The sequence below is a fragment of the Aythya marila genome (genome assembly GCF_965140915.1).
Source record: "Aythya marila genome assembly, chromosome: 5".
In the NCBI taxonomy this organism is placed as follows: Eukaryota; Metazoa; Chordata; class Aves; order Anseriformes; family Anatidae; genus Aythya; species Aythya marila.
The window spans coordinates 34,243,073-34,269,253 of record NC_139046.1 but is presented as its reverse complement, the minus strand read 5'-3'; the positions used below and the strand labels follow the sequence as shown (position 1 = coordinate 34,269,253).

Sequence of the window (26,181 nt, the reverse complement as noted above, 5' to 3'; positions counted from 1 at the left end):
ATGTGATAAAGAAAAACAGGAGACAACTGAACCAGGAGAGAAAAAAAGAATTTACAAAATGAACAGAAACGAACTCTGTACTTAAAAGACAGAACTAATCAGTATTTGATCTCATGTGATAGAACCAATAAAATTCTGTGTGATATGCATTTTGCTTATTAAACGTATACCTCCCAGGTGTTACAACCCATTGGTGGCCAGCCAAGCAGTTTCAGAGACTCTCATACCAGAGGCAAGTTTGGAATTCTGCACACTGCAGAGACAAGGCAGGTGGAAATGGGTACATTTGGTTTCTAAACAAACTTACCAATTTCTGAAACTTGCAACAGTTCAGAAAAGGTTCTTCCTTCTGATCTTGGCTGTAAAGTTACACTGTACAATTTTGCACTGGTGCACTGATTTTGAGATATGGTACTCTTTTTAGACATTGGTCAGATAAACTGCAATGTAGCAGGCAAATTTTACATCAGTGATAATTTACAAAGGAACAGTGGCCAGATTCCAAGTTAAAGCTATGCAAGACCCTGAAGAAAAGGTATCAATCAAAAGTGGAAATGAACTGGAAGTACAAAAAATATGGGAGAAGATAAGAACTAAAAATAAGACAGACATCTGGAATGGAAACATAAATGATTTTTGTTTTCATCCAGTCTCTTCTGTCACCTGATTTGAAAGCTATGATTCACTAGAAAACACAAAGACACCTGAGGGACTGTAGTTGCAAGTGTGAGTTAAAAAGTATGTGATGTTTTTGTTTGTATAACTGACTTATATAACCCATCCTGTGCCTTTTGAGTTTTAAGAACGGAAATTAAGCATATTGTGTTCTCATCTGGGTAATATAGATTTTAATTGCTTCTCATGGTGCAATCTAGAACATCAAGCAGCTACTTTTTTATTATTATTTTACAAAAATACTGCTGCCAAGGACTGAAACAGATATTAAAGGGACCTTAGGCTGGTCTGTACAATCCATTTAGAGCTGATGTTGGTGGATCTCTTGCTCAAGTTAGATGTGAAACAACAAAAGCAAAACACTGTGGCTCATACATGACCTACACCTGGAAAGACAAACAGAACAGTGCAGGATATACAGTCCATGGGATAACAGAGGCAAAGCTTGCAGAATATTATACGTGTTCATATTAGCAAGAAAAATATTTGAGGAAAGTAACTGTGGAAGAGTGGAAGCAATGAGAATCAGGACACAACATACACAATACTTAAAGTCTTGATACACATTTACATAAATCTCTGATGCTAGTAGTGAAGCCCACTCTCACCTTGTACATATGGTCCTGTTTCAGGGTGTTCTCTGACTCTGAGTGTGTAAGGTTTCTTGTGGTCTGACTGTTTTAGCAAATCTCGGACGCGCTCATTATATATTTCTAGAAAACTGAAAAGCAAAAAATGCAATGTTAAGTGTACGCAACTGGAAAAAAACACACACAGAAAAACAACCAAAAAAAAACCAAAAAAAAAAAAAACAGAAAGAATATACCTAGTGTAACTACCTGAATCTTGCATTGACATTCACAACAAAGTTAATTAATTCATTATCTCTGTTACTGCTCCTTCTTACAAAGTGCATGTTAAAGAACTAAGAGTAGCAAACTTCCAAGAAGCAAGAGGCATTAGGCAATTTAAAAATTCAAAAATCTGCTTTTTTAACACTAGTAAGCTTAAATCCTCAAGTTTCTAAATGCAGTGCTTAATTAAGCCAGTGGAAACCATGGAAGGGAATGGAGAACTATGGCTCAAATTTACGAGTTAAACAGGAAGCAAATTCAGCTGTCTACACAAAAGTGAACAGACAGATCTATAGTGAGATGGAAAACTAACACCAACACTTTCTCATCATTCCCCTGTGTTCTCCTCCTTGTTCCAAAATTATTATTATCTGAGAAAACAGAAACAAAATAAACTAGTCTCTGCTTTGTATGACTACTGGAATGTATTTTTGAAAGCATCCATAGGATTCCCAAAATGATGACAAACTTACCTGACCTTTACTCTGCAAGATGCTGTCTGGTCTGAGTAATCATCTTTCCTTGAAAAGAGGCCCTGCACAAACCAGTTGATGTACATTTTAAATCCATCAAGAAAATCTAACAGCTTAAACAATTACAAGTGAAATAAAAAATAAGTACCTCACATATACGAGGTGTCAGCCCAATGGATGCCTTCAAATAACAACACAAAAAAAATAATTAAACAATATACTTTTTATCATTGTTGCAAAATTAATTTTTAAATAACACCCAAATAATATGAAAAGGATGGAATCATGGCACAGCACTGCGGTTATGACTGTATGGTAGCTTACAACACAAACCACTCTGTATTGCAGTTCATAACAGCATGGCAGTGCCCTACTACTCCAGCTGAAGCATCTAGCATGGGACTAGTGTGCTGCGAAATGTCACCTGTCTTAGCTTCAGTGAAAATGCTTCTCGTAGGAAAGGTCATTTAAGAGCAATTACACAGCATCAATAAGAAATTTAGAGACTTCTTGGGTTAGATCTAAGCACTGTTCAATGTGAAGACGCTGGGCATGCCTTTGTCAAAGGTGTTGCAATACAGATAAAGTCAGGAAAATACAGACTATTTTGACTGGTTCCAGTATTTTGTTTTTCCTTATTCTACTTTATTTTTTGTGCTATGGCATCACAGAACTTTCAGTTCCAGAGTTATAAATATGGCCTGTCAGAGAAAAGATATTGGCTGCTAAAAACACTCAAACTACCCAATTTAAAATTTGCCTCAACAGGCTACACAGCTCTGCTTTTGTGTAACAAGCTGTTCTGACATGATTGCTCACACTTTGGTGACTGCAACACCCTGAGAAAGATTCTCAGGCTTAGCTGGAATCGCCTTGCTGAACAGCATGAAAAGCTTTTGGAGGGTATGCTCAAAGAGGGTTGGGGGTACAGAGAAATTCCAGATTCTTCAAGTAAATGTACTTCCATGGACAAAAGTTCAGTTTAGACCAAACACTTGATTCTTGCTAGTTATGAACACTATTTCACAGTGAATGCATATTACTAAAGATTAAATCAAATCTGGATTTCATTAGAGAAACAAACCTCTCTATCAGCCAGAAATATCTAAGAAACATGACTACCTGGAAATTTCCTTAGAAAAAAATAATGATAATTTCAAGAGTTGGCTATTCCGAATTGCTAAAATATTTTCAAAATAATTTAATACAAATAGCCTAGTTCATCTCTCCTTAACTTTTATTTTAACATTTCACGGAGTTAAGCTTGATTTAAAACAAAACAGAGAATCAGATCATGATCTGACAAAATTCAATTGGTGATGTCTGTGGGTTAAAAATAAGTAAATAAACCCAAACTCTTGTCAAAAGCACAAACCATGCCAGAACAGTCTTTTTGTATCTCTGAAGCTTGAACAAATTTTGTTTGTATTTCACTTTATAAGTTGAATTAGCATAAGCTAATTAGCATGAGCTGCCCACTCAAAAAAAAAACAAAAAAAAAATAGAATTTCTCCTTTTAACAGACAACTCACACTTAACCAACAACCAATAACATTTATGGATAGAGATCAAATCACCTTGCGTTGCAGCCAAACGCAGCAATTCCTCAACTGACTCCCATCAAACTAAGTACCAAGGGTAAAAGGGCACTGTAAGTGGCTCCTGGTAGCCAAGTAACTTAAAATGCAACAGTTTCTAAAAACACCATTCAATTCATTTCAAAGTTGTAAGCAAAGCAAATATTAGTTTCTACAGGCCAAAGTATAGCTTCTGCAACAGATAAATGTCTCAAGTAGATAATGAAGCTTGTTATAAAAGCATTTATTTGAATTGTTTCCAGATTTTTGTGAACATAATTTAATTTCAGCATGGCTAAGATTGCCAAAAAAAAAAAAAAAATCCATGAGAAGGAATACTTAGCATTATCTTGAGCTATACTTTTCTGAAAAGTAGAACCATTCAGGGATATAGATTTTTTGTCTTCTAAGACAGCAATAAGTTTCACAAATTATAAGATAAAGAAATAAGAAATATTTCAACACCACCACATTTGCTATTTTTTTTAGCTGATGCTACGTTATTTACCTAAGTGTAAAGGCTTGCCTCTTATTTTATATATAAAAAAACACCAAGAAAAAACATACGTAAGCATTCTGGTAAACCAGCACCATAATGACAGTTTAAGAATAAAACAATGTTTCTACATCCCATCCTCAACTGTAAGTGTAAAACAAATGGTGTAACTCACAGGTGTTCCCATCATTGTGTAAGTTTTTCCTGAGCCTGTTTGTCCATATGCAAAAAGGCAGATGTTGTATCCTCTAAATGCACCTGACAACACAGAAGTGCCAAGGTCCTGGAACACCTGGAAAGACCAATAGACACAGAACAGGCCATGAGTAACATACCTCCCTAGAAACATTCTGCATTATTTGTGAAGCTTTCAGCTTTAGCAACACCATATGAACAATGAACTTCATAGCATTTGTATTTCTAATTTATCAGGAACAATGTTAAGTGTCCAGCATTCGCCCATCAGATCATCCAGACACTGGTACGCCAAGCACAAACTGAGCACTGTTTAACTGTGATTTCCTGCCTGCCTTCTTTTATTTTACGCTTAAAACAAAAGATGTATAAATTCTTGAGGATCCTCTTGCCCCACCCACCCATATTTTTATAGCCCTCACTATAAATCTAGCAGAAAAGTCACACACAGTGATGTGCCTTCTGCTGCTCATAACACAGAGCCAGGTATGGCTACTACCAAATCTGCCTTAGTGGCTTTCAGACCTCACATTGGTCTCACTGCAACTGCAAAAGTTGGGCCGTGACAGCTAGACTAACCACACTGCAAGGCTGGGATAATAGTTCATTCTGCTTTCCCTTTTCTTTTCGGAGACCCAGCTGCCCCAAGTTGTGGCCATGTTCTCAGAACATCAAAGCTTTGCCACAGACCTACTGAAAGGACACCTGGCAAGGTTTTCTAGAAAGCACACATGGGATCAAAAGGTTCCAGTAGGCAGGCTGCCAAGCCCTTAACACAGCATTAGCCTTTCAAAAGAAACGTTGCAAGTATTAACAATTTTGCCATTCACACAGGAAACTAGCTAAGGTATACAGAATGATGCATAGGATTTCCATTACCAGGTCATTTGGTTCTCCACCAGACAGATAAATGTATTCATTTGATATACAATTCCATAGAAAAATGAACTTCATAGTTATCACCACTCCATCTCAACTGTCCAGAAGAGATTAAAATCCCCTTCCTGAGCCTTTTATTTTCAGATCATACTTCAACTCAGAATGAGACAAGAAGATAATTTTAATCTGAAGAATCAATAACATCCCCATTTGGAAGAATTTGACTACCCCTGCCTATACGTGTAAAGGTATGTAGAACGTGGATGTATGTAGAATGTATGTAGAATGTAGAACGTATGTAGAATCTGCTTCATTCAGATTATCAGACCGAGGACCTTCTCAATTCAAAGAGAGTCATAAGTAACACTGAAAGTAACACAAAACATATGGACACAGATTAGGTAAGGGTCAACAGAGGCAGAGACAGGGTCCAGTCAGTCTCTGGTGGGCCACGAAGAAAATGATGTGTAGCTTTGGAGAGGGCCAAGCTGGACTTGCTAAGCAACAAGCCAGGGGAAATAAGAGGAACAGAAAGATTTGGGATACTTGAGGTGCGACTGCAGGGCTATGCAAAGCTTGTGAAGGTATGTTTAAGGGAAGGGGACTGGGGAGGAGGAAGGTGTGTAGGAGCGTCTGGTCTCACATACGCAGAAGATCAGTACGCTTGTCTGACTGAGCCCCATACCTGTCCACCACAGTCAGTCCTATTTTCTTATTAAATAATTTCTTGATGTTCCCATGTAACCATACACTCTACCCCAAGCATGTGCTGCAAGGACCAGGTGCCAGCAGCTGGCAAGACTGGAGTGAGTTTGGGGCTAGTGACAGAGCCAGAAGGTGAGCAGGCATCGCGCCAGCAGTGCCAGCAAATGGGGTGAATGGGAGTCTAAGTGCCAGCTCCTGGAGCAGGACTGTGTGCCGCAGGGCCTATGTACCAGCAACAAAAGGAACGGGAGCAGGCTGTGTCTTGGTATCAGCAGATAAAGAGGGGACCATGGGTCACAGGGCCTGGGTTCCAGGTGCCAAGTATCAGGGTAAAGCAAGCAAGGGTCTCAGCCTCAGAGTTGAGGGCCTGGGTGCCAGCTGGTGGCCAGGAAGGTGATGGGAAGAGAGGGGTTTGGAGGGCTGACATTTTCTCTTGACACAGTATGTGTTGATGTGCATTTGTGCAGTTTGCTGGTAAACTTCAAACTGGATGTGCCAGTGAGCAGAAGGTCCACAATCCAGCCAAGAATATTAGACAGAGGGCCCATACTCTTAGCTGAGGGACTCAGCACAACGGGGCTTGTGAGCACAGGCACATTTGCCAGTGAGCAGCAAGCTGGGCTACCAGGTAAGCAGAAGACCTGCACAGCAGTTAGTGCTGCTGAGGCTCTAGGCAAGAACATAAGATAGGCCCATGGGGTGCTTCTGTGGCAGTCTGCAGGGGTGGCTGCATCAGCATCCTGCGGCCTCTGTCCCTGCCAGCAGCTGTGTTGTTGGGATGCAGACCGAGACTCATGCCTGGTTAAACCCACAAAGTAGAAAGCAGCTGCCCCATTCCTCACTGTGGGATAAAGACAGCTCCAGCTCTCCAGGCACATAGGGCTGGCATCCAGGGGATGGGCAGGAGGGACCCCCAGCTCCAGGAGTGCACAGGAGGCAGTGACCTTACATATCCTTCCTTAACTGGATTGTTTATTATTATGAACAATTAATTGGAGTCTTAAATAATTAAATGAAAGCACAAAGTCCAGAATACAAACAAAGAACTCCTAGTTTGTTTGCAACACATGTGGCTAGTAATGCCTTATGAGGAACAATATACCATAAAAAGGTCATTTTTTAAAGACAGAAAAACTAAAGTATATAATAGCAAAACACATCAGTGGTGCATAATTGAAGGATGAGTGAAAAAAATAACTCACATTATAGTGCGATGGTTAAAAGTTATGGTGAAATTAAAAATACTGTCACGCTACTTTACAAATATTTGTATATAGAGGTGCATAGAAACAAAATATTTGCCATCAGTTTAGAAGCTGTATATAGATCACACAAAAAGAGAGAAGGGGCTTAAGAAATGAATAGTACAGAAGAAGCACATGAAAATGTGAATTTTAAGGTGCCACCATGTAAGGAAAGCGCATAGTTTAAGAGAAGAGATGAGAAAAAGAAAGTTCAGTCCCAGGAATTAGTTTGAGTGTTAGCATCACAGTACACTTTTAGTGGGCTAGGCAAAAAGTGAAAGCTGTCCATTCAAAGCACCAGACTAAAGAAAGGTGAAAAAAACAGAACAACAATTACAAAGTGGGTTCTGAACCTTTTAGGTAAGTAGGAAAAGTTGTACTTGATGTGGTAAGGGGAGAGGAAAGTTTCTTCTTTCCAGCAGCAAAATGGAATTACCACTAAAAATCCTCCCAGAGCTTTTACAAAAGCAGTTATTCTGTTACGCTCTTCAGATCTAAGTGTCTCCTGATTCCACAACCAGAACTGAGAGAAAAATGTTCCTTGTAAATCATGTACATATTGGAAAGTATAAAATAAGATCACAGGCAGCACTTTGTCCATGAGACTTGCCTTCTGAGTTGTGGGAAAATACAAAAGCAGGGATTAAGCTGGGGGTTGGGTTTTCTCAGATGTTGCTTGTAGCAGTGCTTCAACATCTGTTTTTACTTACAGCCCATCTTCTATATGGAAGCTCTACTTAAAAATAGTAATTGCATAAATATAGCAATCTGTGCAATTAGTTCTGTTGCTTTTTATTTTACTTGATTGGTGGGATTCAGCAGGACTGAGCACAGTGGGATTTCTTACATGAATAAGGACTGTGGAACTTGACCCTCTATTTGTTTCAGAGTTCTTTCACAACATGTTCTGAATCTTCCATTGCTCCTAATTCACTGTTTTTCGCATTTTATACCTTGACTGAATTTGGCCACATGTGGATAGTATGCAGTATGTCCCTATGCTGTCCCAGCATAGTTTCTGCTTCTAAACTTAGTGATGATTTGTTCCAGGGACCCTGCAATAGTTGTGACAACCTGCTAACTAAACAAGCAATCACATCTAACACCTGGAGCTGAACAGCATGCAACACTTGACCATAATCATGTCATTGTTTTAGACTGCAGTGATAAACATCGAGCGAGGTACATCTTAAACAGCAATTCTGACCTTTCTTTTCAGTAATACCAATTCAATCCCCCTGTTCTCAGTGAAGTTGTACTTAAGGAAGTGATGCTGTAAATATGGTGCTGATCTCTATAACAGATTAATGTGTTTTTCTTCAATAAAGTTACTTGGAAAAGCATCTGAGAATTAATGACAGCACTGCAAATCACTGTAACTGATTCTTGGCATGAATCATCCATCAACACAGGCTATAAGTCAAGTTCATTGACATTGTACAGCCTATAGATCAGTCTCATGAGTTCAGAAATCTGCTTAAGTAATCGCTGACAGTAAATCTATACACCAAGGACAAGACAGGCACTCAGAACTCAAATGAGCATGCAGGCCAATAAAGACTCACCAGTTACAGATACCAGTTACTCATCATGCAAAATGATCGTAATACAGTCCTTGAGCCACCACAACTGTTTCCCCAAGGCCTGCAGTGAACCCTGAACTTTCATGCAGTAGAAGCACTATTAGGGTACCTTCCCTACCCAGCTAGCACACAGAACTTGTAGGAACCTAATACCCAAGATCTCCACCCCTCTTTCAAATCTGGTTCAACCTAGCCAGTTTGTTCAAAAATTACTGGGAAATGTGGGTGAGAAACAGACAGCCACTGCAAAATTGCATTTCTTCATGAAATTGGGATAATAGATTGCAATTGCCACATATTCAGTAAAAACTAAGATTTCAGGAGTTGGACTTGACCCTTCCCTTCTAACTTGAGATATTCTATCATTCAACAGCTAATTCTCTTGTATATTCTTCCTGCTCTGGGCATGCTCCAGCTCATGAGCTGAGAAGGACTTTAACTGAGCTTCCAAACCGGACTGCTGTGATCCAGAACACATCTAAGACAAAACACTTAAGTTCAGAGCAGAAGAGGAAGCTCCTCTTAAGTGAGCAGCTCAATGACTTTCAGTGGCTGGGAATGTGAACACAGGAAGAAGGAAAGAATCTGAGCTAAGTTCAAAATGGCAAGAGACAGATCCGAAGATTGAGAGAAGGTTGGGGAACAACTAGGCAAAATGACTACTGCAAACCAGTAACAGTGAAGGGAAAGAATGGAAAGAAATTGGGACTGGTAAGACGAAGGTGATGGAGCCAAACTGGGCAAAGTTAAGGGATGAAAGGTGGGAGTCATGTCCACTGAAAAAAAAGTTAGTGGGAAAGATGAAAGAAAGGTTGAGTTTGGAAGCCAAAGCACGGGAAACCATTAGACTGAGAATGGAGAACAAAGAACCTCAGTGAGAGAAGTGTAAAAATCAGAAGTTTTGTAGATCTGAAGTCCACAGGGTAGGACTTGGCAGCAAACAGGATGGGATTGGAGTCAAGTGGTATAAAGGAAAATAATAAGAAAATATAAGGAGTATTATCATCTTGGAAGTAACAGGAACAGGGCAAGTGTGTGCTCCCTTCCCTTCAAAGTATCAATATCTAACAAAATCAGGAGTTTTGCATGTCTCATGGTATACACAGAAGTGGCCTATAAGAAGTGTGTGTACTCCATTTTGGTTTAGAAACCTGTATGTCGTATGGTAGAACCTCTTACAATTGAAATAAATGTAGCCATGAAAAGTATCTTAATTCTACAATAGTTTCCTCATTAAGAAATGCATTTCTTTCTGAAGGATTGTCACAGATCTCTAGGAGTTATTAATTGATCTATTTATAACAGAAAATCTTCACAAGCTGCCAAACCTTTGCGATAGCAACACTAGCTGTGTCATCCGCAGAAAGTTAGAAGCTTGGAAGAACCTCATTTTATTTCTAGCTTTGTTGTTGAAACTTTTGCATGGCATTGTGCAACTTATTTAATGTTTTTATGGTCCAATATTCCTACAGGTAAAATGTAAGCAGAAAACTGTGGGATGTTCTTGCTAGTGTCCAGCAACCTCCATGGGATCTTGGCTTAAATTGCTGTGGAAGTTCTGTGCCAACTATGGTGCTCTGTATCTCTCCAGCTACACTGCACTCTTTGAGAGAAGAGCACTGAACTCCAAAGTCCCAGGTACGTTACACTCTGTTACGTTTACTCTCCATTCAATATACAGGGCTATTCAGATGCTTTAATTCGAACATGTTCCAGAAGAGCCCTTCTTGAATTGGGCCTTAAGAGAAGATATATTACTACAAACAAAACTGGATAATTCCAAAGACAATGCCATAACCCTATGTTGATAAATTATAATTTCAAAAAGTATTTACTGAAATCCTACTAAAAGCTGAATTGGACTGTTTTGTATTTGTTCTGATAAATTACCCTCCCTCATTTTGTGAGTAGAAATTACAATTAGTTTAGTTGAAAGTCTCAATTTAGTCAGAAAAGCCTCTTAGTTTTAGTGTACTGCAGATAAATTTGAGAAGCAGAGCACAGCAATGAATTTATGACTTGTTTAAAAATAAAGAAATAACCAAAATTAAAGCTTTTTCTGTGCTAATATCAAAGGCATTAGTCCAAATATCCATCAGCATCAACAGCTGCACATTATACAAAATGTGCTATGATTAATCACTTTGAGACACATGCACTAGCATATTTCAGAATATAATGAATGAAATCACGGGTTTTGTTGATCATTAGGAAAAGAATAATATAGAAGATTCTTCTTGGATTCTCCCACATCTTGCTTTTGAAATTAAACTAAGACAATAAGAACGTGTTCTGGTCAAAGAACACGAGTTGGATTTAGCTTCCTGCAGAGAGTAAGCCATTTAGCTGAAAAGACTGTCTTCCATACGTGGCTGCTCTACGTGATTGGCACTGTTTAGTTTGTTCCATGCAAGAATGTTTCTTTCAGTAAAGCCTTAACTTGCTTTGCTATGCCTTGTTTCTGCACTCGTCCAGCTGTATCTGGTACATATCCCATGGTGATTTGTGAAACAAATGTATTACCTTCCAGCTCTACTAACAGTGAATAAAACAACATCTTTCTGAAGAAGTCATGAGAGGGCACTAAGACAACTGTTATCACTTACAGTATTTTGCTGGCATGCTCATTCTGAAACAGCCAGGTTCCAGTTCAAATACAGTAAATCCTGATTCATACAAGTCCTCAGTATAGGACTTTTATTACTGATTGGAGAAAAGGGAAATGGTCTAAAACTTAGCTAAAATGCCTTAAACTCGCAGCTCAGGTATACCAAAATGCTGTCCAAATTGTTGCAATATGAACATACTTGGGGTTGAGCCTGTTTATATAACAGATAAGAATCATTTACTTCAAGCACAAAAACAGATCACTGAAACAGTTGAAAATGTACTTCAATACTCCATTAGAAAGCACAAGAAAACAAAGAGTTAAAGAAGAGTACTTGCAGAACAGGGAAGTTATGCCACTCACTGAAATCTTACGTTAGCAGCTGTACTGTGTTAGAAGCACACACAAAGATTGTAGTAGGAGTCCTGCCTCTAAGAACCCATGGAGGATCATATAAAACCGACTTGTTATCTACTAAGGTACAACATTTACCAATTCTTAAGCAGCAACTAAAGTTTTACAGCTTATTTCTAACTCAGATAATGAATCACAGAACTTAATTTCTCAAAAATTACAGCATTAGTCATAGCTCATCCATACTAGAAAAAAGCATTTAAAACTTTTTTTTTTTTTTTTTTAAAGTTAAGGTTTACAGGTTTATGTCAGTGAGGCTACTTCTCTTTTTCATTCAGTTAAAAATATAACTATATTTGGTTTAATCTCACCTGTTTTCTTGAAGATTTTTGGACCCATTTATTTAGACCCTTTAAATACAAATAACTCTTTTTCATTCCTCTTTGGTTATACTATCAGGCTGAAATATAAATTGCACTTGTGCATACGAGGTATGTAATTGCTACTGTGGTGAAGATGAAAGCTTTGGAGAGTCCAAGCACACACTGCATCAGCTGATGCAGGAACTTACAAGATCCTAGCCCAGAAGTGCAGAAGGACCTTGCAGTCATCAATGCCTTCAACTATTACACCATCTCTCCAAAGTAGAGAAACTATTTTCCAAATGCATAGCCAGTGCACTGGAATACCAGTGATTTGATCAACATCTTTCACCTCCCTCAGTTACATTCTCTTTAGATTAGTTATTTCAACAAGCCTTCAATACAAGGCCTTCTCAACTATCTCTTGCTGGCTTCAAAGTCAAAAATATTTAAGAAAGAAGAAAAGCTACTACAAAGAGCTTTTAAGGCACTGAAAAATACGCTATAGAGCAGCCTGAGTATATCACATTTTATCATAAGACTCGCACATGTGCATACAAATATGCATACCAGACACATGATTGCATTTTCTTCTGGAATGAAAATACATAATTTTTGCGCTAGTGCCAAGAAGAAATAAACTGTTGCATGAAGTACATCCAACCAGACACTATAAGTGGCAGACATTTATTATCAACAGTGATGATTTGGGACTTTGTTATATTACAACCTTTCTATGCATCACACACAAATTAAGATAGAAGCATGCTGGCTGTCACATTTCTTTTGATCCTGACAAACAGCTGGCAATCATTAAACTCTCCTTTAATGCATACGAATCAATGCTAGTGAATAGTTAGCACAAGGCCCAGTTAATATCAGCATCTTTGACTTTTCATTGAATTAATTATATGCAACTAGGACAGTTGTTGATAGTAAATACGTATTTGACATTGTAACTACAATCTCTTTATTGTGTGATAATGTCCCTTCTACAGTAAGAAATACTTTAATTTCAAAGATAATGGGGGCATTCTAACAGGAATGAAGTTTTGGCAATATGAACTTCAAGAGTATAAAGCTGTCCTTTCTTAATCCAATCAGGATCTGAATTGCAGAAGGAAACAAAAAAAGAGTTGTTTTAAACTACAGTAAATTGTCTGTTATGCCTTAGGGTTGAATAATTTGGGAAAGTGAAATACATGCCAAGTCTCCGAGTGACATGGAAAAAAAATCCAGTAAACCTCCAGGGACAGCACGCAATGCCACGCTTGCAAATTTAAGGGAACATCACTGATAAATTACTTTTATTTGATTTTAAGGTTAAATAACTTCTGGAAAGCAATGTCTGGATTTGGCTCAGACTACAATGAACAGGCCAGAACCAACTCTGACCAGAGCAGAGGTGGAGGGAGGAACGAGCTACACCTTTTAGGAATAATAAAAAAAAAAAAATCATAAAAAGGTTTATCATGTCTTACTGGTACAGTAAGTGCTTCCTGATCTGCAAGTGTCTGAAATAGACAATATTTAATATCATCATCAGGAATCTAAACTTATCTTGGAAACTTCAGAAACTCCAGGGGAGTGTGGTCAAGGAAAAAGAGAAAAGAATAAACACTTCTGGTAATTTAAAAAGAGAAAAAGGATTTGAATAAATAAAATCACCACTTCTTAAAGTCAGAGTCCATGAACATCAACAAACAACTCACTAAAAGAAAACGGCTTGTACTATAGAACATTAGCCTAAACTTAGAATACTAACATTAAATTCCCATTGGTTCATAACCAGGGCCAAAACCAGAAGATTATCTTCTTGCACAGCACAATTTAAAAATAGCCTTTAAAAATACCACTGATTTAATGAAAGAGGAAGAGACTGAACTTAAATAGGACCATTATGGTCCTATTTAACAGCTGCTTTTCACTATAGAACAATTGACTTTATAAATGCTGAAAAAACTCATCTGCTCAATTTCCATGGAAGACTTGCCATGCACACAAGCAAAGATGCCTCATCCGTAGCCAGAAAACTTCAGGACTTGATCAAAACAATTTCAGCAGATGCTGGTACAAAATGGGCTTATTAAAAGGACTACTGTTACTTACACATAAAATTGCTTTCAACATGTAGGTCAGGACAGTTTAAGCAAGTTTCTGAATAGTAAGACATAGGAAGCTCAGTTCTGTAGTATCTATTTGCTACCACCTTCACTATGAACTGCAGATATGCAGTACCTCGTATTTCATATGGTTTCCTTACAGAAACTGGCCCACCTACAGCTGTTATTGTCTGTGCCAATTCTGTTTTTAAAATTGCTTCTTCATCTGATATACAGCATCCAAGACCTGCATTTAAGGTGAAAAAAATCATGAAATAAAATTCATAACTGAACATTTCCTGCCAAAATAATGAGCACCTCTGTTCCACAATCTCCAAAAAATTCCAAAGATGAATTTCAATAAGAAAAGGCAGAAAGAGGATTCAAGGAAAAAAATATCTGAAAATAAATCTAGGATTTTGCTCCAATAATGCCAGGCTTCTTCTGCACGTGTTTTCTCTTAAAGAATATTGAATAAATGTTAGCTGATGGACTTTTGCACACAGGAAATGCAAGCAAAGGGAAGTGCATTATGCTGATCAACTGCACAGAAACCTCTACTGTGAGATTAGGATTACTTCAGCAACATTATCCCATTCAAATCAAAGAGAGGAAGGAAAAAAAAACAAGGCATTTGTCAGTTAGTTTGGGAAAATTTCTTCCCTCTTGTTAAGAGGCCACAGCTTCACAGCTAGGATTACTTCTTTTCCTTCCCTCTGTCCAGCCTTTTCAGTCTCTTTTCCCAGTCGAACAGGAAATAGTAGAGTGAAAGAGCAGGCTTCCCTCCAACTCAAGCAGTTTGGCCTGTGGCAGGGGCATTTGCAGGAGAACTTGAGAGCGCTCAGGTTTTGGCTCTGCCAACAGGCTTCCTGCCTGTCCTTAAATCCCTGTGTGCTTTAATTCCCCCTGTGGAACACAACGATTTCTTTGTCCATCTTATCAGCTGTAACTTTTTCCAGTGCAAAAGCTGTTTATTGTGTGCATCATAATGTACTTACACACACATTATATTCAACAGCATGGAAGTTCAGCCTTGGTTAAGGTATTTACGTAAACTGTAAAGTGCTAGGAAAAAGTCATAGACAACGTTACAAGTATATATTTTTCCTCTGGGTGGATGGTGGGAGAATGAGAAACTATTTCTGCTGTTTTGTCACTGAATTACACAATCATGAAAATAGACTTTATCTGATTATCAAAAACCTCTCTAATTTTGATAAAAAATAAAAACTATGCTTACTACATCAATCTAATTTATAAATATTCTGACAAAAATTTGACATTTTTAGAACTGCCAAAGTGCTTCAACACCATGGGCACAACTGCCCCCTCCTTTTAAAAAGTTGCTGGTGTTTTATATTAAACATCAACCTGAAAGATCAGATACCTATCCCAAAAATACCACCTGGTATTTTCATCTCCCTTTACAAAACCACACACTCATCTCAGATCCCTTTTTTCCTGCCCAGCAGGGATTCTTACGTTATCACTGGAATTATAAAACAGCAGCCACAATCTGAATGCAACAGTGATGCAATCCAAAAAACACAGCTTATGATACTGTACCATTATCTGACTCAGTCCGGATACAGTTGTGATAAACCTTTCCACACAGAAAACAACTTACATAACTTCAGGCGTTATTAATGGATACTTCAAGATTTACACATTATATCTTGCATTAACAGGTGGGTTTTATTCTGCTATTTCTTCTGCCTACTGAATGAGCATAGGAGCATCCTACCCATTAGCAACCAAGTGAAACCCCTTTGATCTAGCTTACTGAAATACAAGGCAGATGGTAGGTTGGTAATTCTGTCCAGGAGAACAGCAAACACTTGCTAGGAAGACTCACTGAAAGCATCTGCCATTTTCCCCCCAAAGCTAATGGTTATTGCTATTTAAGGGCACAGAGCATCACTATTTAAGGGAAACTGCAGGAAAGAAACAGTCCCCTAGGATAACCCATCCTTTTCCTGATCTAAATCTGCAGATCACCTGGCAGAGGTCTGGCTGCAGACTTAAAACCACTTTCTATGTAGAGGCTCTGTAAATTCCTACAGGTACTCTGTTTTTCCAAGAGCCCTGTTCCATTTATTTAATAGGGTCCCTAAAGGTACAGTTATGTAGCCACATACAAGTTCTCATATGCATCAAAAGGAGAAGTCAGAAGAGTTGAACAATTCTGGATCTCCATCCTAGACTTCACGCAGACATCTCAGCTACAACCCCACTACAGAAAACTTCTCGTTTGTTGCGAGGCTGAAGAGCCAGCAAGTCTTCCTGTGATACGGGAACTTCTGCCATGGTACTACTGCAATAAAAAGATAACTGGTGGGTGGTATCAAACTGATGGTGTGTTAAGAAAAAAAAAAAAAAAAACACACCAAAAGGTAAGACATGCTCAAAAAACAGGATTTTTTATTAAGCCTACCTTGTGCAAAAGACTGGCTACTCTGTAGTACCACTCCATATTCTAGTTCCTTAAACCTTCTGTAATTTTCAGAGGATGAAGGAGAAAATTACAAATAGCTACATGCAACTTGCAACCCTGTGTCTACAAGCAGCTTGGTGAGCAGCTGCTTTTGTTGCACTGTGCCAGCAATGTGGGGTTTGGAGGTTTGAGTGCTGTTCTATTCCCACAAGCACTTTTTGCTGAATTGATGGCAGAGTTCACCTCTGCTTTGTGCATCTTCACCAGCACACAGTGAAGGAAAAGGTTTCCTGAGTGAACTCTGAGGCAGAAAATGTGAGAATGATATCACAGGGGAAACTACAAACTTCACTTTTTTTTTTTTAAAAAAAAAAAAAAAAAAAAAAAAAAAGGTCTAGCAAAAACTAATGGCACAGGGGGAAGAAGCAGCATGAGCTCCCCACAGTCACACCGTTTTGCTTCACCAAGAGCAGGAAATGCTTTAGATATCCTAGTTCACTGGCCCAGCAGTGACTTCATGTCCTTTACTGTCTTAAATGGAAAAAAAATCATGGGATTTTTAATCACAATGCTTAGCATTTGATACCATTAGAAAAAAAAAAAAAAAAAAGAGCACTTTTACTGATATCATCTTAAAATGAACAAAGTAAGTTCTGAGAGAGCTGTTAGAACTCAATATTAAAAGAAAAACCTCTCCGTTTTGCAATAGAAAGAGTAAGGAATAAATAACGGATAATAATGAAGTTATAAATATCCTGCTTATTCTCCCACCACTGCTAGCTCTTGGCTAGGCTCCCAGGTCATTAGCGGATGTCTGTGATTTCATGTGATAGAAAAATAAAGAACAACAAAAAAAATTAGTAAGTTTTATTGTTTAAGGCAGCAGGAACATGTATTGATTCTCATCTGTCTCTGAAAATAATTGCCCATTAATTTTGGAAGAAAACGGAGGATGGTGATGGAAAAAAAGGTTGTTCCTTGATTTTATTCCAAGGAGAGGGAAAAAAAAAGCAGTGATGCAAATTTTTCAGTAATTCAGTAAGAGCTAAGAATCTTCTGTAATACTCGAACAGCACAACTTTATCAGAATAACTATTCTGCGTTTTCTCCCTTCAGCCAGAAATGGGTATTCTCTTTTCATGTATCAGCTAATTCAAGTTAATGTTTTTGCTATCAGATCATCAGCTCTTAAATTACTGCAGTGGAGAACAATTCTTAAAACTAGAATATACTTTCTTCGAAATAAGCTCAGTTCTCTACTCTCATATAGCGTCACTAGAATTGCTAAGTCTAGGTGATCCTTGCTCATGGAGCAAGGATCCTTGTTCATGGAGCTCACCTGTGCTTAGCCTCAACTGCACCTCAAATGTCAGTTTTTGAGAATTACAGCTCTGACTGCTGGGGAAGGTGATACAGTCACTGTTTCAATAGTGTCTTGAATATTTTCTACATAAATATTATAAGCTAATAAAAAGCAAAATCTTGAAAAAAAAGAAAATCCAGAAGTACCAAATTTTAAAAGTTACATTGAAAATTGACTCAAAGTATTCCATGAAGACTTTAAAGAGCACAAAAAATGAAGCTCTAAAAAAACTACTTGAACACAGTTTCATTTTAAAATTATTTTCCACTCTCCAAGTTCAGAACATGAAAAACCTAATGAAGAGCAACTATTACAAAATTCTCCACTTTTATACTCAACTGTATTATTACCAGCACATATGAAAAAAAAAACAGGCATGAGATTTCTTGCAATAACTGTGCTTTCCTGTACATTCAAAAGCAAAGGCACTTTCACTTGTCAAGGTTAGGATTACAGAATCTATATTTTGCATGTCATCAGCAGCAATTAAGCAAAGAAGAGTGGCTTACCATGGTGTTTTAGTCTAGTACACTGGTTGTCTCATCTAATTTGCTGAGTGAAAAATAAATTCTCTCAAATTTTTACAGATGAATTGAAGAACCAACTTTTAATCTGATTCTACAACACACTTTACATCTAGACATGTATTGTGTTTATAATTTGGAATATAAAACAAGATGTATCAGTATTTGCTTTTTATGATGTGACCGTATGAACTAGAAATGTTGACATTTTAGCCAGAAGTTCCCACATTCAAAATAAATTATGACTCCTAAACTGGAGGGATGAGAAGGTTCAGAAGATAGTTATTTCTAACATGCAGCAGTCACTTCTGACTTTTGCTTTTCAAAAAAGGAAGAGTTAGAGATTACTTAATTCCTAGTTTTAGGCATTAGACCTGGGAATAAATCTGTTTTAATCATTAGACGGATTTTTTTTCTCTGTTACTTGTTTCCTGAAAATAAAGCATTTCCAAATATATGAGATGGTAGACAAAACCACATGCTTTCTGTTAGGCAACCTTGGCTAGTTTTTAGAATACATGCAGGGCATATTGCCAAAATAACAGGCTGAAGAATAGAAAACCTATCATCCTTCCTCGCACACATGTAGGTTTCAGCCCAGACTTGACGGAAGGACCAACTATCTTCACGAAGTGTAGCTCATAATGGAGGAATCTACTACCACTGTTCTCACAGGTACTGAGACAAGCAATATTGCTGTTTCCACTGAGTTAAGCCATTTACAGCAACGAGACATTTTATATCATGTTCTGAACCTACCTGAACACTGGGAGGACAAAATGTACAACTGACATCTACAAAAAGAATAAATGTGATAGAAAAGTATACATACCTGTATGAACTCAGAAATCACGTAGATGTCTACTGAGAAAACTCAAAACCAGCAGACAAATCCTCCTACAATTATCTTAATTTGGTTTAGCTATTCAATGATTACTATTATTGCAGCACTAAATTTTATTTTTTAAGATCACGTAAAAAACAGTCTGTCTACAACACTTGCCACAACTATTTTCAAGAAGTGTTTTGAAGCTGTGCAACATACTTGCTAAATTAGTATGGTTTTAGTAGTTTCCGGGACAATCCAAACAACGGGAGGGAATTTAAGGTCAAACATGAGTTCAAGCAGAGAACTCTTGGCATTTTATTCTTAGCAATATATTAACAACAAAGTTTGCCAAGACTAGTGGTTGAGTAAATTGTCAATTCCACTCTTCTGCCAGGTCAGCCGCCCCTGTTCATTTCCAGCTTACAAATACTGAGGAGCAGTATATGAACAGCCAAAAGGTGCAATGAACAATCGTATCTCACCTAATTGGAAATACATGTATTACATTAAAAAGGCTGCAGGGTCTGCTATTTTCTTCTGTATTTGCTCCTCCAGTGACAGATGTTGCTTAGGCTGGACATCACTACTACTTCATGCAGTCTTTCTCTTTTCCCCCTCACTTCATATCACAGTAACCTCAAAAATGGGCATGATGTACCACGAAAACTGCCAATGCTTTGTTCTACACACATTGTTAAATAGACAGAAAGCAAAAAGGAAGCTGCTTCTCAGCACCTGTAAAACATCTTAAAAGTAGCTGGTAAAATACCTATGAAATCAATCACTTGAATACTTCCATAAAGCCTTACCACTACATATATTTTCAAATAGAGAGTCATGCAAATCTGCTGAAGATTAGAGAACAAACAGGCATGAGAACCAGGGGATTCTTAAGTCCCAATCAAAGTCACATATTTCTGTGTCATTGCAAGCTCAGTGATAAACTACTTCTTTAGTATTACCAAGACAAACAAAGACCAATTGGCAAAATGTCACAAAACTTTTTTTCATAGTATTATTACAAGCCATTTCCTGTGAAGATAATACTTGTGCTTGCCTGTAAGACATGATATTTTCCAGGAAGGAAGGAAGGAAAAAAGTGCCCCAAAACTATGCAGAGGAGCACATTTGATTGCCTAAGGAAAACAGCATAATTTCATCTACGACTAATGAACTACATTAAGCTTTTTTTCCCCCCCCCCCCCTTTTTTTTTTTTTAAATGAGGCAGAAGACAGAAATTTCATCAGCTTTTAAAGTTCTCCCAAATTAAGGATATATTAAATTTCATTTCTTTACATATTAAAACCTCTTGTGGAGCAGCACATTAAAACAGACATGAAGTGGGCAAAGATCTGGGGTTCAGAAGTATGACTTAAAAAGGACTGAACAGCAAAACATTCATATATTTACATGAGGTTTAAGTAACTACACACCCTCCTATGTTTGGTTTCTAACATGTTGGTACAATACTTTTTACAATGAGGTATATATTTTGTCACTTGTAGTTTGCTAATTACATAATTTCTGCTCCCAGATAAGTTTATTCTACTGAGCATATGCTAAATCAGTATGTTCTAAATAAATATTAACTTTTTTTTTAATATAACTGCCTTACTATGATAAACTGATACAAAAAAAGACAGGTTCAGACAACCTGAGGGTGTACTGAAATAAAACAATAAAAATGCCTATATTTCTACTTAATGTGTTTCTCTTTCATGTAGGAAAGAGTTGCAGCATTCATCTAAACAGAAATAACATTTCCTAATAACTGAAGTTCAGTTTTAGAAAATTATCAAATACAGTAACTGTGAGCTGAAGCTTATGGGTGATTTTCAGGCAACTGTTCTAGTTAAGATGACAATCTCTTTCCAAGTAAATTCACCTCAGGCTTCTCTCTTTCCAGTGTATATGACTTACAACAGATGCATAGTGCTTCTTACATCAACACCTGTATAGTCTGCTCTCCTCAATAAACATCTCAAGCAAATTCTCTTGCTTTAAACATTGCTGCCAGCTTTGATCAAGACTGCACAAACAGGGAAAAGCAATACAGTGCTCTGTATAACTCAGAGCACTGACTACAGACTCAAAGGGATTTCTGCAGAGTCTAAGGGTGAGAGGGGCTTCAGTATCTTTCGTCAAGTGTACCAGAGCACCAGGACAACACCACAGTGCACATCCTGCTAGACATCTAGTGGACAGCACATTAAAAAAAAGGTTTAAAGAAAGCATTAAACAAAGACACTACACAGTGTATAAATGCCCAGTCCTATATTTAACTCTGCACACTTAATCCCTCTGCTGGGAGCAGAATTCTTCACCTCCCATCAGGGCTGCTTACATGCTGCTGGCTCTCTTCTACCCCACAGAGAAGCAGTCAGTTATGGTGCCAATGTAAAAGGTCACAAACTGTCCCTCAGGAACGGCTGTGGGCCCTGCAAGTTCCTGAGCTGCACATGGAAACTGTTGGGGAAAGTACTGGCTATCCCAGCCCAAACGGGAGCAGGAGCTACTCTAACAGCCCAGCAGCACAAGTGACCAAGCTGCAGTGCTCAGGAAACACTCCCTGGCATTAAGTAACACCGCTCAGTTTACTTACATAGATGCAGCCTCTATTTGCTGTGAGGAAAAAAAACATCAACTCCAATAAAATGAGGAAAAAAACATCAACTCCAATAAAATGAGGTGTAAAAGATGACCTCCTGATCTTCTTTGCTCTCTATTTCAGCTCAATGTGCCAATGACATTCAACTGTGGAAAGCCACTTACATTCCCAACAGATGGAATAGAAAAAGATTACATTCCATATACTGTAATGAGCAATAAATTTATGCAAATTGCATGCAGTAGGATGTAAGACAATGGAAGCCTTGTGCTGTACCAAGCAAAGCCAAGCATACAGAATTTATGTAAAGGAAAACAATGTGAGGAGCTGGAAGCAAATTTCTACAACCCTCTGAAATCTGTGTTTTCAGACTAGAAATATCTTTAAAGCATTCTTTCAAGTTTCTACGGAATTGAATTTAAGTTAAAAACAGCAAAAGATACATAAGCACAGGGAGCACTTAAGTACAGAAGTTCTGCAATATGAGAAAAAAATCTCACTGAACGAAATCGAATTCATATCAGTTATTCCTCTGGATGCTTAACACGATTCCACCTTTATCTATCCATCTCTATTTTAAAGCAGCTATGAAATTGGCTTGGTTCTAAAACGAGTTTCAGAACCAAAAGGAGAAACACACACAAAGATAAAAGCAATTAGGTCCTATGTTCTGTTTAGCTACTGAAAAGGCCAGGGAATTCAGAAACTCATGCAGTTTAAAGTAGAACTTGTGTTCCATTAGGAAAGATGCCATAAAATTTAGCAATAAAGAAAAAATATTAGTCACTCAGAAACTTCTCTGGCCATTACTTTCACTCATTAAGAAACAGGAACACATCTAAGAGCATCAGATTAAGATAGGCAAGAAAAAGGGCCTCAGAGCAGCGTCACTTTGGACAGCATGAGGCTATCACACATGACTTGCATGATGCAGGGTAATCCCAGTTACCTGCAATAACACTGCTTATGTACAAGAAGTTCCCAGAGATGCTGCGTGTCCCTGGAGAGAGGGGTGCAAAAGTTCAAAGCATACATGAGGCAAGTTCAAGTTCATTAGAAGACCTCATTCATCCCCAGTGATGTTACCAAAGTATTACCCATGAAGCTTTCAACATTTTGGTTCTAGCCAAAAGTAGTTTATCTATTGTTAACTCTGTCAGCAGTTACTGAAATGCATTTGCTGGTACCACAGCAGAACACACCAAACATAAACTAACACAAGATAAGACATGTCTCCTTTCATTCTGTTCTTCAAAGAAAATGCTTCTTTCTTGGATGCTGCTCTGCTGAAGTCTGATTTAAGCACATTAAAGAAACTTCTGCTAAAGTTAACATCTGGGCAAAACTTGTAAAACATGGTCTCGGAAAAAATAAGCTATCAAAACAAAGCAGTCTTGCGCCAATAATTTCAGCTCCTCTTTTTAGTCATATTCTTAACAAAATGTAATCCTACAAAGGCTGATTCTACACATGAAATACAAATACATGTACATCCTCCCTGAAAGTATGCCTACTTTAAATTGAATAAATATGCCCCCCAAATTTTCTCTCTACTTCTCTGACACTAACTGGAGAAGGCTTTCCTTACCCTCTGACATCGATACATGGGCCTCTGCCCGTGAAATCACCATGAAAACAAAAATAATATAACGAAAAATGAGGTAGGACAAATTAATCGATTCTGGGCTGGATCCTCACAGTTCCTGAGAGTCATTTAGTCATTTTTCAGACCCGATGTTTTACTACCTAGGTCTGTCACATAGGATGAGACACATACTTTTTAGAGAATGACTCTTCTCTCCATAAGAAAATCCACCAACAACATTGTAAGGTGCACAGTATCGATGATGCAACCCAGGAATATACTCTCAAAAATGTATGCGTATGCAGGAGAGTTATGTCTGAAAATCCAGGATGGAACACACTTGGAATAACATTAAAGCAGAAGCTGAGCCATACATTAAACTTCATAGCTGTAATTTCAAATCAAGACAATCCTCACAGGCACAAAAAAGAAATCCAGGAAAACTTTCATTGCCATTCAGCACTTTGGGAATATGACTTACCAAGTACGGATTGATTCAAATATTCCATTCTAAAACTTATTATTCTGCAACTACTTCACTTGACAGTGATATAGTCTAGTAAGACATACTTCAAAATATATTTGCCAGCCCAAGATACAAAAAGTTATGATTTGTGCTTCAGCTGAGAACGTCCTGACTTTAGAACACTGAAGTTGTGATGTTATATAGTGAGAACATATCCATAATAGCATGTAAACCTGGGGGGAAGAGAACCTAAACTAACATTCAGAATTCAGATTTTACTGTTCTAAGGCTACAGTAAGTGTTTCTACAGTGAAATCATTTTATTCATCTTCACTCTTTCTTATGCAATTTAGGAGTGCTGCCAACAGAATCTTACTTTGCAGAAAAAGCACAATTGAACAGAGATGTTAATTTTGCTTTTCACAACTGAGCTCTCAGGGGCAGACTTTCTGTTGTTTAAAACCAAAACAGATTTGAGAGTCAACATGCAGGTGCTCAGATCCAGCCAAAAGGATGATTCATTCAGTTAGTCTTCAAGGCCACACACGCTTCTCTCTGAGGCGTATCTCAGTTAACAGAGAAGTATAAAAGTTAGCTACTAGCACAGATAAAAAGAGAAAGCACAAATTAAAAAAGTCTCTTTTTGTTGTTGTTATAATGGAACAGTTGCTATTCATACCCAACATTTAATAAAAAGTCATACAGGGCACATGCACATCATTTAGGTATTTCAGTCTTTAGCTATTTATGTATGCAAGTCCAATCTCATTGCTGCAACATGTCAGAAACATGGCACGTTTTCAGAAATAAACAAAATGGCTGTGTTGATCTTGACCACAGCTGCTGCAATAAATGCATCTCACTATTCAATGCTAGCTTAATCCTACCCAATAAAATCTTTCATAAGTCAGCCGCATGCTAAAGAGGAAAAAAAACCAACAACAACAAAAAACAAACCATGAAATAACACCCCCCCCCAACCCAACTTGTTTCAGTCTCCTACTATAAGTCTATCAGTAGCGCACCCTTCAATCCAATGCTTACAGAACTTGCACACCAATCAGATCTTGGATACTTTGTTGAAACTCAGGCAAATTTTTCAGTAATTTCAATTCCCCAAATACCAAACTAATTGTGAAGTTATTCACACAACACTACTAAAAGATTAGGGAAAAACAAACAAACAAACAAACATTGTATGTTAAAAGCTAGTCTTGGATCAATCTTTGGAAGTTCCACAAATGTGATCTTCAATTGTGTGTGCAATCGTGCTGTGGAAACACTTGCAGATGAAGAGATTTTGTTCACAGAGAGATGAGAATAGGGAATGGTCTTCATTTTAGATTAAGAGAGGCAAAGATCCTGTTCTGTTGTAAACAAGGAAGAAGAACTGTAGTGTACTTACTTACACAGGGGAATTGAAATTGTGAATATTCCTCTCCAAGTAAGAAAGAACAATCAGCAGCTGCATACAGCTTATCTATATTACAGATTTAAAATACATTTACCTCTATAATAAACCCATAAGTTTAAAAATCATCCTTCTAAATAGTTATATTCTGGCACGTGACTTCAGGAAGTCTGCAGGTCACCAGTGCCAAGTTCTTGCTTTCACTTGCAAGACATGCACGGTTACAGAAGAACTGTAGATGAAGAACTTGCAGGCTCACTGTGAGATGCATGGCAACTGGCAACCCAAAGAATTTGGTATTTATTTTTTTTCCTATGTTGCTGTAAGCAGTTAGAGATCCTTTTAATGTTATCTAGTGAATTATGCTGCCTGCCTATTGTAAACAAAGTGCTCTATGTACGCAGGGAGCAACATTTGGTGCCTATCAGGGAAACCAAGCAAGTGCACATGAGTACCAGCAGATACAAAAAATGGCTACATTCAGAAAACATCTTATTTCACTATTTGAAGCAGGCTTTTTGTTGTTGTTGTTTGTTTTCTCAACTTTTTACCAATATACTGGTTAATCCTTCTTTATGTATTTAGGCTTCATATCTGAAGTAGACATGCATTAGAATTGTATATGAATACAAATAACTACATAATTATTTCTTTCAGTTAATTCAGTGCCTTATTTATTCACAACCAAAGGGGTTATATATTCAGGAGGCAAAAAATTAGTGTTACTCATAGCAAATTGAAAATACAATTGATTTTTTTTTTATGTCCTCCAAGGAAGCCTGCTTTGACATTTACAGTTATTCGATATAATTCCCATACAAGTTTTCTGCAGAGCAAAGTAATCTTGGTATAG

General features: G+C 37.7%; 1 protein-coding gene across 2 annotated transcripts in view; it reads right to left on the bottom strand.

The window, feature by feature from the left end:
* Nucleotides 1-26,181, bottom strand: part of STARD9 (StAR related lipid transfer domain containing 9) — a 104,575-nt gene that overhangs the window by 53,289 nt on the left and 25,105 nt on the right. For both annotated transcript variants that reach the window (XM_082760996.1, XM_082760997.1), the window contains exons 4-7: nucleotides 4,251-4,367; nucleotides 2,151-2,183; nucleotides 2,003-2,064; nucleotides 1,284-1,396 (exon numbers count right to left, since the gene is read on the bottom strand). In XM_082760996.1, coding sequence (XP_082617122.1) covers nucleotides 1,284-1,396; nucleotides 2,003-2,064; nucleotides 2,151-2,183; nucleotides 4,251-4,367 — 325 coding nt within the window. The remainder of the gene's footprint in view (nucleotides 1-1,283; nucleotides 1,397-2,002; nucleotides 2,065-2,150; nucleotides 2,184-4,250; nucleotides 4,368-26,181) is intronic.